The 13184-nt window shown below is 38.6% G+C and overlaps 1 protein-coding gene across 32 annotated transcripts in view; it reads left to right on the forward strand.

Moving 5' to 3' along the window:
- The window catches only part of rbfox3a (RNA binding fox-1 homolog 3a), a 1515582-nt gene that overhangs the window by 1459320 nt on the left and 43078 nt on the right, over nucleotides 1–13184 (forward strand). For all 32 annotated transcript variants that reach the window (XM_073026039.1, XM_073026046.1, XM_073026052.1 and 29 more), the window contains one exon: nucleotides 1470–1523. In XM_073026039.1, the coding sequence (XP_072882140.1) occupies nucleotides 1470–1523 (54 nt within the window). The remainder of the gene's footprint in view (nucleotides 1–1469; nucleotides 1524–13184) is intronic.

Below are 13184 nucleotides of genomic sequence, written 5' to 3' on the forward strand. Positions count from 1 at the left end.
TTAGATTGTTGCATTTAAAAACCTCAACAGCTGATTCATAAAATATATTTTAATTATGTATTTAGGAGTTGCATCCAAATACCTAAATAAGAGTTTAGTTATCTATTGGGTGTCTTGAATGTACTAAGGGAATTATACTAATTCAGAATTTCACTGGTTTGAAGAATCCATTAAATTATAATCACTTTGCTGTTTCTTACTAATAAAACTAAATTTCTTCTTACAGCTTAAATTTAAGCATGTAAATGATATAGTACATGATACATCATATAATTTTATATCAATTTTGTAGCTGAAATTCCTCAGTAATTGTTAAGATAAATCACACAGAAATGTAACACTATTTCAATTAGCCAGTGCAGCAAAAAGATTGCATGCAGAATATTTGACATTGGCTTTCATGTTAGCAGTGGATAGTTGCACTTGATTTCACTGGCGTGTTTGTGTTGCAAGTAGTTTTCCTTACAAGTGCAGTTTATATTATAATTCTGCAATTTTCCTTAAAGTGTTTTTTAATTTTAATCTTATTAATCAAAATTAGTTACTCCATTGAAATGTGCCAGCGTTGAGAGTTTTCATTTTCTGCGCTTATCTATATGCAGTTTCAGATCAGCATTATTTTAAATGCATTAAAAATAACCCCAATTGGATATTAATGTCATAGCTTGCACTGCTCTTTCAATAATAATGAAATATTTGGGTCAATTTTCTTTCATGGCTAATTGAAAAGCAGATTGATTCTCTTTTAAATAAATACTGTTGCAATCATTTTTAAACACTCCCTATTGTCTCCATGGAGAGGTAAGGAGTTATTCTCTGCTTTTTTAAAATTTATAACACATCCCATTTAAGTAAAGGGTTTGATGGCTTTGCAGCAACGAGTGAACAGAGGCCACATCCCCTCTGATAGGTATTGGTTCAGGTTAAATGTATATACGGTAAATGAAATGGGAGCAGAGCGAACATTCAGAACAAAGGGTCATGTACCGAAGTCGGGACTAAGTTTGTGTTATATAACAGCTATAAATGGCTGTGTCCATACATATGTGTTAAAGATTTATTGCTTTCTTCTAAATTAGGAGTTCCCAACCTTTTTATGCCATGGACCAATACCATTAAGCAAGGGGTCCATGGACCCCAGGTTGGGAACCCCTTTTCTAAATTACCTTCATGTGTTTATACTCACTTTTATTTTATCTTGTTAACATCCGTTATTTTCCTAAATGTCCTCCTCTATTTGTCTTCAGAGCTGTTTAACTTTTTTGAGCTACATAGATGATTGCATAGATTATGTATTCCAAAAAAAAACAAATACAAAGCTACATCACCATTGTAATTAGCAGCCCTGGGTGTGTAGAAGTGGTTATTCCGTTGTGAATGAATGCAAGCGCTAAGCACTGGGGTTAGCTATGATGAATGAAGTTTGCCACTGCAAAGCTGTTTCACATCAGACCTGTCTCTTCTTTCAGGCTGGAAATTAAATCCAGTCGTCGGAGCTGTCTACGGCCCAGAGTTTTATGCAGGTAAATAATTTTACAAGTCAGAAAATAAGTGAAAGCAATAAAGAAACTTGCAGGAAAGCAGTATGAAAAGAAGAAACAGAATGATTGAAATGAAAGCAGGTGACAGAAAGAGCTCATTTTTCATTTTTATTTCCTTTTCCTGATTCTGTACCAAATCATCTTTAATGGATGCCGCCTTCGCTTCAAAGCAAGGCAGTCTGTCGAGCTCACTTGATTAATTTACCACAAATCTTTACTCTTCCCTAACCGTACTGCTGCAGTTTGCCAAGTCTAAATGCTGGCATATGTTCTGCATTCCCTGGAGAGGCAGTAAATAGCCGTCTTTGCCTGGCCACATTCTTTGGATATATTCACAAATAATTATAGAAGGATTTAATATACTTTCAAAAGAAATAAACTGGATAGACAGTAATTAATCACTGTTTATCAGCAGGCTCTCTATACTGGAATTCAGTGCTATCAGTTACAGTAAATCCAGAGCCAATGACAAGTAAGTCTCCCTTCATTCATCCCCAGGCTTAGTTTTATTACAGTCAAATCTGCCTCAGCACAATGACAAATGGACCAGTAACCTGTTTAAACGGACTATATCCCTTTTCTGCTGCCCCGCATAGTCCAATTTTCCACCGAGTATTTTACATAAATATCTCCTTGTTTTGCTTACTGAAGCCTTCTCACAGTTAGAAATTGATTTAAAAACTCCTGAGTATAGCTTTTAAACCTGCTGTAACCAGCATCCAATGATCTGCTTGTCGACTTTCAGATAGTTCCATGAATTCAAAATGAAGCACCCACCGATCCTCGCATGCAGGAGGTACTTTGAAAGTCGGGTTATCTGAAAGCAGATCACCGCAACGATGTTTAAATATTATTGAATTCTTGCCCAGCTTACAAAATGCATGATCCACTTGGTGGGCAACATAGGATAAAGAGTAAAATCATCTCTATTTTAATTACTTCATCTTCTTAAGAATTTCTTGTAAAATCATGTTAAAATTGAACAAAATATCAACAGAGGGCATTTCTTTTCTGAAGATTTCAGTGCAGTGGGTAAAGTCTATTTGAAGCCATTCCTCCAGACACATTTATTCTTTTTATTTATTTGTTCAGGCAAAATTGGTGGTTGCTGGCAAGGTCATTTATTGACCTTTCCTAGTTCCCCTAGGAATTCAGTAGTTAACCATTTAGGTGTGTTTGGAGTCATATATAATCCAGAACAGATGAGATTTTATTGTGTTCGGATAATTTCATTGTAACCTGTCTACTTTTTAATTATATAATTATTTAATTATTAGAATTTATATCTCCAGTTGCAATGGTGGGGTTCAATTTATATCCTCAGTGCCATTATCTAGCTGATTAAGACTTGACCACTGTTGCCTGTGTAAAACCTCAGGGAGAACAAATCTGCCTGTCAAACTTGTCATTGAAAATCTTGGGCACTCATCTCTAGTAAGGAATTATTCAGTGGAAATAACAAATTAATTTATATATAATTTACATCCCCTTGTTGCTAACTCCACTTTCATAGTTCCCTAAAGTTAACTGATGTACATTAATAAAGCAACTACATAATTCTAATCCTTGGATTTGTTTTCGATTCTCCCCATAGCTTCATCCTTCAGTCCTTCATCTCTCCAAGGTATCTCCAGTTCCCCCGGTTTTACCCTCTTCAGTGCCATTAATCAGTCCACTGCTGGTGACAGCACATTCTGCAGCCTCAGGGCCGAATTTAGAATTCATTTCCAAACCTTTTTTTTTACTTCTCTGTCCTCCTTAAAGATGATGATTCAATGCTGTTTGTCTTTTTGTGCCTGAGTAGTTTTCTGTCCTAATACTCCTTGTAGCTCGGAGCAGATTTTGTTTTGATAAAGCTTCAGTAATGTTTCTTAGGAGGTTTTTCTATGTTTAATAGGCTATATAAATATGCTTTTATCGTTTGCAGTTAGCCATGAATGGGCTTCCACCTGGGTCTCCAGTTTTATGTGTTATTTTGTGTATCACTTGAAGACATTTTTGAGGGATGTAGATAACCACAGAAATATTAGGGATCCTCTCTAAAGATATATTGAGGTTACATTAGAAGAGGTTCTTGTACTTAAATTAACCTGATCAAAGCGCCTGTAAAGAGTAAGACATTCTGCAGTTGCTGAATTTGCAGCAACTTTGGAGATGCATTCTTAAAATGTTCTGCTTGTCAATATCTCTTAGAAAATCCTTTTGATCACACTTACTGTGTTGCTAGAATTATCTACCTGAGGGAATTTTAACTGGTTACTCTGCTGTCCGATTACTTGCTAAGGCTTGTTTCCAGAGGTGCTTTCAGCAACCTCAGACTAACTTTCACTGAATACTGAACATTGACTAACCCTGACCTAAGAGGATGGTGCTGCATTTTGACCCTTCCAGCAGAGTCAGAAGTGGGTACCTTTGGTCAAATACCCCTTCCTTTCATAATTCTTTTGCCGGTATTTCTGCTGGTCTGCTGTCCATCAGCCATTGACTCCTTGTTGGATAATGAAGCACACAATTCATCTTCTACTACCTTGTCCAATTACTTTGTGAGTCTTGACAGTACATGACACTGGGCTACTTATCTACTAACTCATAACCGTCCCGCCCAATGACAGTATGTACAAATGGTTGTACAGTGAAGGTGAGGACTTTCCTCTCCATGACTCAGGATTGCTAAGTTCAATCTCTAGTGCTGCTCCCCCTCCCCAGATCTGATCAATCTGTGCTCATTACTATTGTCCAGCTTCTTCTGACATTTAATGGCGGTTGGCAGTCCAACTTAAGTCGCAGTGCCACCACCAACTGGACTGGAGTGTGGCATAGAGAATTGGGGAATAAAACCCTTACTACTTCTTTTACAAATGAAAGCTAAATTACCCCAAAAAGCCCTGCAGATTGTAAGGAGTGAAAGACAATACTGTGACTTAAATTAAAGTCACTCCCATAATTGAAGTTTTTAAATGAAAACGATCAACACCCAAAGATGGTAATGAAGCCTGCATTTGATTTATTTCAACCTTATGTGCTTCACACTCTAATAGTATGTGTCCAACTGTTTCATAACGATGACAGAACCTACACAACCCAGAGTGATGTTTCCCAACAAGATATAAGGAATGATTAAGCATAGTATGCCCAATTCTAAGTTGAGTCAATGTAATTACTTCTTTTTTACCCCTTTCTCCCTTAAACCTAACAGTTTTATATATTCTGTACTGGTGTATCCCCTTATGCCCATTATCCCACAATCCCATTATTGTCCAGCTGTGCACTGGTTCATCTGCAATAGTGGAAGATTAACTAAACATTTGGACCAATAATTAGTGTGCAGTATGTTATCAATTAGTCAATTAACCCAATGCTGAAAGTACATTGGAAAGGTTGCTCTTTATTTCTGTTACACTAATGTCAGCCATCTTCCGTAGAACAATATCAGATCAAATGTGTGACTGATTCAAAGAGAAGATGATTAATCCACTGTTTAATCTTCTTTTGATTAGCATTTTAATTGAATAATCAGCACAGCTGTAATAGCTCATTCATTTATTATTGGTTGCAATGAGGTAATTGTGATTGAGTGTGTTCCCTTCCAAACAATTCTACCCTGAAAATAGATAAAACAAAATTGAGAATGAGAATGTCTGGAACAATAAGTCCCCAACAGTAGGACAGAGTGTAAGGTTGAAATATGCCTCCTGTGCAATACTGAGATAAATAGGATTGATCAGCATCAATCCAGTGATTTCAGCTACACTGACTAATATTACCTTAATTGCACAGAACACATTAACTGCAAGCATTAGTTTTTCCATATGTTGCAAACATATACACAATGCACCATAAGCTGAATACTCCCGTGCAGAATCAGTGGTGCTCAAAGTGTTATTGGAGGCCGGAAAACCCAACGCATGTACAGTCGTTAGTATCCTGGTCAGTACATGTTTCTGCTAACGCACGAACTTGTCAGTTCTGTGCCAGAGGGAAATATAAACAGTGCTTGATGTGAAAGATGCGATTGTCCATCATCAAAATGTGTATTGGATCCCAAGCAGTTAACTCCTCTTGTTAGACTACACCGAAACAGCATTCTGCTATCTCCAGATACAGGGGCCAAGGCAGTTCGGATCACTTTGATTTTGGCCCTGGTCAGAGATGGCCCAATTATATTGCGATGATTAGGATAGGTGCACTAGTTTAATGAGTATTTTAAACATTGTTAGAGGAATTGAAGGGTGATGTATTAGTGTAATACATAGGTACCCTTTTTGTTGTTTTTACATCTCCAGAGATGGTCAAATCACTGAGGCCTGATACCATAGTGAATTTTTTTTCATTCCTAAAGAAAATCTGTGGTGCTCAATTTCAAATTTTATGTGCCAAATTTCAAGTCTTTCTACACAGCCTATAAAATATCGAACTTCTTACCACCATTAACCAGCAAGCTACAGCGAAGAATAGGGAGTTCCTAACCAGACATGTTTTTTCACACTCACCCTTCAGCAGATGCCAGGATAGAGTGCTTCCTCAACATACTGATGGAAAAGAGGCATGCCAGCATGCGGGCATAAGATACATGTGGCCTATTTCCAGGAGGAAAAAGAAAAGAATATTGCTATGTTTGGATTTGGAATCCAAGGAACCTGAAGGGTTTGAGACACTCTAAGGCAAAGTTCTGCTGTGCTGAGGCAAACGGGTTCCAGCAATTTATCCGCAATGATGATTGAACCGTATGCTAAGATGTGCCCTTGCCCTGGGCTTCAAATTCTGGAGATCACAATCAGGTGTGACCTGAGTAGGTGAGGTTGATAGGTCAAAGACTTTGAAGCCACTCACTAATGACAATAATCTCAGCAACAGAATCATGAGGTCAATGCCAAGAGCAAAGGCAGACAAAACAGAATTGACAATCCACGGCATTTCTGAAGAGTCCCATCTTTTAAATGACGCTAAACAGATGTATCACCTTCCTTGTCAAGTAGAAATATAAAGGTTGCAAAGCACTATTTCAATGGGAGATTTCCTGCTATCAAATCTCAAAAGTACAGAAAAGGCAGATTATTTGGTCCTTGCTTTTTGCTGCATCTTGCTGTTTCAAAATTTGCTGCTGCATTACTCTTCATTATGACATCAATTATACTTAAAAATTGTGGATCATTGACTAAAAAGGACATAGGAATATTGTAAGCTTATGAAAGATGCATTTTAATCATGAGTCCTTTATTTAACATTGGGGATGACATACCTGTATTTGAAAAGCATCTGCAAGCAAACTTTCCCACGAAGAGACGAGGCAGAGGCAAAGAAGCGTGAAGCCAAAGTAGCTGTGGAAACCCAGGACCATTACTTAGAGTAGGCACTCTAAACATAACTCCTTGTAGAAAGAATTTGGAATGGAAATTCAAAAAGGAGAGCTAAAAATTTAAAGCACTCATCTTGTTGGCTGATTTAAGGAGTTATGCAAATTCTGGGAGTCAAGAAAGGCTGGAAACGAAGTTCTGCCTGTACAAATGTGCTAGTGCCCGCAAGATGCGTGTATGGAACTCTTCAAGTGTGAAATGTTTCGCTCTTTGTTTAAATTGCTTTTAATCTGTGTGATTGACTCACAGAAATAGTTTTGACTGCTGTAGCTGTTTCAAGGTTGCCAGAAACAGAGGCATTAAAATGAATTTAAGGATTGGATCAGTTGGTCCAGCTGATGTGAGCTGAACTCAATGTGACACATTCAGTGTAAAATCTACTGCCACACAGAACGAAATCCGCATCAAGATTACTCAAAATAGTAGCTCTTAACAATTTCAAAATATACTGATCTAATCCTTTAATTTGGTCACAATTTTAAATATTAAATGTATCTATTCAATGTACAATCTTAAGTTCACTATTTCTCATGATGTGCACCTGATTAAAAGTAACCATTCAATATTTGCATAGGATAAACAATGGTTAGTGCCAAATGGTCTCCCATAGCCATCTTCACAAGGTCAAACTCTGATAAGTAGAGTTAGCAGATATTAGAAGAATAAAATGAAAACATTTATTTCAGAAATTAACTACCTTAAATTCTTTTACATTTAAGGTGGTTAATTTCTGAAATAAATCTTTTCAAGTGACTGATAGATTATGAAGAAATGTCATTAACTTGAAATATTAGCCCCATTTTTCTCTCTCCATGGCTGCTGCCTGATCTGCTGAGTGTTTTCATAATTTTCTGATTTTTTGCAGCATCCATAATATATCATATTTACATAAACCCTTAAACATAGGAAGACATTCTTGTAAAACCACAAAACTAACATGGATTAAGGACTGTTCCTGAGTAATGAATGGATTCAATTTTGACAGAACTACTTTAGTCAATTTTGTCTTTGTCAGAAAATACTCAAAAAAACATTTGATATGATAACCAGACTTCTACGGTATTGTAATGAATGGCATCAAGAGTGCTGATAAGAAAAAACAATTACTAAAAGTAGAGAGTGAGATGAAACGAGTTCTGTCATTTTTAGGAATGAACACATGTATTAAAGATCATACTTAGGAATTTAATAATATTTTGGGAGCTTGTTCAGATATAATGGATGTCCAAAAGTCAGGTATTCATAACCCAGAGATGGCTAGCTTTGTGAAGATTGAGAAGAGAAGTATCGGTCAACATATACAAATCATTTGAATACTGGGATAACAAAAGTGCCACGACTTGTTCTTAGTTGTGCAGAGAATGTGAGAGTCCCGGGGAAAGTAATGTTGAGATATCTGTGGGCAGCAGGCTGCTATAAATCAAGAGAGCTGGGAGAAGTGAGGGAACACTCCAACTTTCTTGGCTCTACAAAAAATTGAAAAGAAGTTCCCTTTTTCATGATTAGGTTGCAGTGCTTCCTCCAAAACCTAGGATATTGAACTTTGTTTAAACAAGCGCTAGGCCATTTATCAGTGCATGCAAACTGCTACCTTCCTTTTAATGGTGACTTCCTTCAAGTTATCCCAGGCTCAAGGGAAAACTGATCATATTTCTTCCATTTTCTGTAGTGATGTTTACCCCACAGTGAATGCTCCATTTAGGAAAGATATCAAGGTGAAGGATAACAGCGCCAAATGATTTTATTATGACACCAGGAATCAGTTAACACAGTATTCTCGGCTAGAAAGTTGAAGTTTATTTTTATTTATTCTTCATTAAACATTTGCATTTCTCAATTATCAAAGGCGTTATTCCCCTCAGAAGCAGGTCTTCCAGCCCACCAAGTTCATGTTGAGAATCAACTACTTGTCTGTTCTAATCTGTATCTACATCTACATGTAACTATCACACTGAACAGCACTTGGTCCATGGCTCTCTATATCTTGCTGCCAGAAGTGCTCATTAAGATACTTGTTTGAGTGCCTGCTTCATGGTAGAGAAGACTTTTCCTTCAGATCCCCTCTGAACCTCCTACCATTTACACTAAATCTATGCTGTCCAGTTTTAGATTCAAAGTTCAAAAAGTTCGAGGTACATTTATTATCGAAGTATGTATACTTTATACAATCTTAAGATTCATCTCCTAACAGGCAGTCACAAAACAAAGAAACCCAAAAGAACCCATTAAAAACAAAAGAAGATCGTCAAACACCCGGTGTGCAGAGAGAGATAAAAAAAAGCAAATTGTGCAAAAATAAAGCAAGGAAATAGCATTCAGAATTGAAGTTCACAATGCCAGGCATCACTTCAACCTATCGAGATGTTCACAAGTTGCAGGGCATACCCTCAGTCCCACACAGATTTGAGCAGACCCGATGGAGCAGCAAGCTGAACCAGCCCATCTCTCACATCTGACTCCAACACCCCGACCATTTCAATCTGGCCCGGCATTTAAGCCGATCAAACTTGGGTCTCTCCTCGCCTTGCCTCGGCCACCAAAGCTAGGGCAACAGTTGCCCCATCCGTACCCCTCATAATTTTGTGTACTCCGCCTCATCTTTAGTTATTAATACTGAGGAAACTGTATCCACTAACATAACACATTGCTGGCCCCCTAATAAACCCTCTGTGTACATGACTGGCAATGGAGGCTGCCGCTGAACGTTTGTCTGACCTAGATACTGTCTTCCCTAGCTCTATGAACTGGTTGCCAGATAGATCAGAGAAGTGGGCACTACTGCGGTTGCTTCCTGTTTTGGTGCTTAACTTTCACACCTTCCTCCCTTATTAGGACACTGCCTCCAACCACAGCCAGAGAAGCCAAAGCTGTAAAATTTCACCCCCTTTACCCATCTATGTCTATTCCAGTAGTTCCTCGAGAGGCCGCCCGGTTGCTGGCTCACAAGTCATTTATGCCTTTGCATCTACTACAGCCACTTTATGACTTCTCTTCACCCTTCTCTGGTCTATCTGGGACTGTACCTAGCACAGACATATTTCAAAATTGGAAAAGGATATGGCTTGGAGAGGAACTGCAAGTGATGACCTGCTGTCCCGTTACTGCACAACCGCCATCCATACTACCTCACACCCTACAGGCCCTGACACCCACTGATGGTTCAGCACCCTCCACTCTTCTGTAAACCTTTGTAAATTTCATGAAGCATCAGTCAAACCACTTTCCAGTGGACCTCACATGGGAAAGGTGTTGGGAGAAGCTCTCATAGAGCTTTTTTATCCCCCAAAAAATCTCACTGGACTCAATTAGGACTAAATTCTGAATTTACACTTTTGCTTCATTTTCAAAGCACATTGATAACATGTCCCACATGCCTTCTTCATTACTTTGTTCTTCTTGCTGCCACTTTCAAGGACTTGTATCCCAGAATCCCGTTGTTTATCAACAGCATTTGGGGCCCTGCTATTTACTGTCTGCCTTGCAGAAAGTTTGTTCCCTTGCAAACATTACTTGTTTCATCTTGCGTGCATTGGAGATAGCTAGAATCAGCTAGTGCCTTCGGACTGATCCAAAAACAGCAAGCAGAACAAAAGCTTAATTCTCCAAGAAGGAGAAAGACATCCTTGCTGCTGATAAATGCCCTTTGCACCTGGTTTTGCACTGGTGTGATGGTAGCCATCCTACCCCTTCCTAACCCAGGCTAACTGGCAGATTATTCCACAGGTACTATTGCACTTGAACCTGTTTATTCCTCGTATCTTCACCAATTAACCTACAATTTCTTCAAATGATGTTAGATGAAGTGAGGACAGAATTTTACCATTAACTAGTTTGTAGATCTGAGGAATAATTTTAAAATATATATATATATTTAAATTTGCTCTAAGTACAAGAGCAGCATTATTGTGCTAAAGTTAGTACAAACCATCTTTACACTACTTCCAGGCACAGTATATCTATCCTAACCTTGGGTGCTGCCAGTGCACTTTGTATATTGAGAGGGAAATTAAGGGTCAGAATTTATCTTCACATGGAATGACAGGAATGGATTAGCATGGCTTTGTTCATGATAAATACAATCTCACAAACATGATTGAATCTTTTGAGAATGTAACTAAGAGTTTTGATGAGGAGATTACAGTAAATGTTGTCTGCATGAACTTTACTAATGTCTTTGATAAGGTCCTACATGGTGGACTAGATCAAGAGATTGGAGCCCGTGGGATGTCTTGGCATATGGACAAGTTGAATCTAAAACTGCTTTCTAATAGGTGGCATTGAGTGGCGGTGGAGGCTTACTTCTGTGATAGGAAGACTGTCACCAGTTGTGTAACACAAGGATTGGTGCTGGGATCCTTTATGTTTGTCATGTTTATTAAAATCTTGGATGTGAATATGCAAAGTATGATAAGAAGGTCTGCAGAAAACACAAAAATTGCCAATGTTGTAGATAGTGAGGAAAGTTGTTTAGGTCTACAGCAGGATACAGATCAGCCAGAAATTTGGACAGAGCAATAGCAAATGGAATTTAATGCTGATGTCAAAAGTCCTGTTCATCACCAGAGCGAAGGAAAGAGTTAGAAATATTACTGCTGACTTAACCCACCCTGGCAGTCACCTATTCACCAAATTGCCATCAGGGAGATGCTACAAGTCCATCACCACTAGGACCACAAGTCATCTCCAAAGCTTCTTTCCTGTAGCAATGCAGATTCTCAACAGGTGCAATACCCTAGCTGCCCCTGCACAACATCCATCAAATGGTCTTTCCTGCTCTCTTTCTTCTGATTAGAATTACTTAAATTCACATTTATTTATTGATCATTGACACTTACGCTCATGGCTGTTTGCACTGTGGTCTTGTAAATTGGTGGTTGTTATTGTGTTGTCTGCTGTGCTATTTTCCTAAGTTTTACTCCTGGCACTGAACCACAATCAATTCTGGTATGTTTCACATACTGGTAATAAAGTGATTCTAATTCTGATCTGCGTGGTGATGTATCTTGGGACAGTAAATGATAGGACACTGGGGAGTGTTGATGAATGGAGGGATCTTGGGCTACAAGTTCCTGAAAGCGGCAGTGTAGGAGATGGTGAAAGAAGGCATTTGGAATGGTTGAAGACACCATATAATGTCATCAATATGCTTTATCTAAGTGTTTAGTGAGATTTTGGCAAGAAAAACTGTGTGGGGACTCCCTCCCAAGACCTTTCTCATGTGAGATCCACTGGGAAATACGGGATTTAATTTACATAATGGTGGACTTTCAAAGATGTTTGGCCTACAGTATCATAAAATTTAAAAATAATAAATAATTTCTGCTATCAGAGGAACACTCAGTGGATTCCTTACCATGAGAGTGGCTATCGATCTAATTGCAATGCCACTGTTTCTCCAGAGGATACATTCTCTGTTGATAATGCTATCAAATTTGGAATTTCAAATCTTGTGAGTTGCCCTCTAGAAGAAACTGCCTTGCACTAGTGGTACCTTTTACTCCAGTGCTTTTGATTTTAAAAGCTAATGATTCCGGTCACTTAGCAGCACATTCGGATGCAGCGGCCTTTTGGGGTGTTTTCTTTTACATGTCTTTTTTACGACTGCAAAATAATGCTGGACTTTAAGTACTGCAGGGCTATCCCATCAGCGAGTGGCTCATAGGCCGAGGAGCTGGACTCACTGCAGACAATGTTACTGCCTGCTACAGAAAGGCAGCAAAAGAATCGGAGTTGCTGCACAAAGGCATCAAGTACTGTAACAATGAGTGTTTGGCTTGGACATTTCTCTAGTAATGAGAAGACCCCATTGGACAGTAATCATGAAAAAGGCTGAAAACTGTCTCCCTTGTTTATTGGGGAGACAGACGACAGGACAGCTGCGAGGCCTTGGTTGAAGTGTGGAGTAGGCCTCAAGCCGTGAGCTTTCCTGTTGCTACAGTTCAGGAGAAGAGACGCCGGAGGCAGTGTTGCATGGTGTCCATGCTCAGTTCTGGGTTGGCCTCTCCCATCAGTGCTACCCTTCAGTATTCAGTCAGCGAAATGACGAGCTGCATTGGCCCCAGACGAATATTGTTTCATTCAGCTGTATTTCATGTATGGATGAATGATAATTAAAGCTGAACTTGAACTTGATTCACTCTCACTAGAATGGACAATAATTTTGTCCAGCCACCATTTCATTCAAAATTGTAATATGTTTTAAAAGTCTATGACATTTCTAGAAATAATAGTTAGTAGAGTTCACACAACTATGATAGCAAACTAATTTTCTCTTCAAGGTCAGTGTTCA

The sequence above is a fragment of the Hemitrygon akajei genome, chromosome 22, assembly GCF_048418815.1.
Source record: "Hemitrygon akajei chromosome 22, sHemAka1.3, whole genome shotgun sequence".
Taxonomy (NCBI): domain Eukaryota; kingdom Metazoa; phylum Chordata; class Chondrichthyes; order Myliobatiformes; family Dasyatidae; genus Hemitrygon; species Hemitrygon akajei.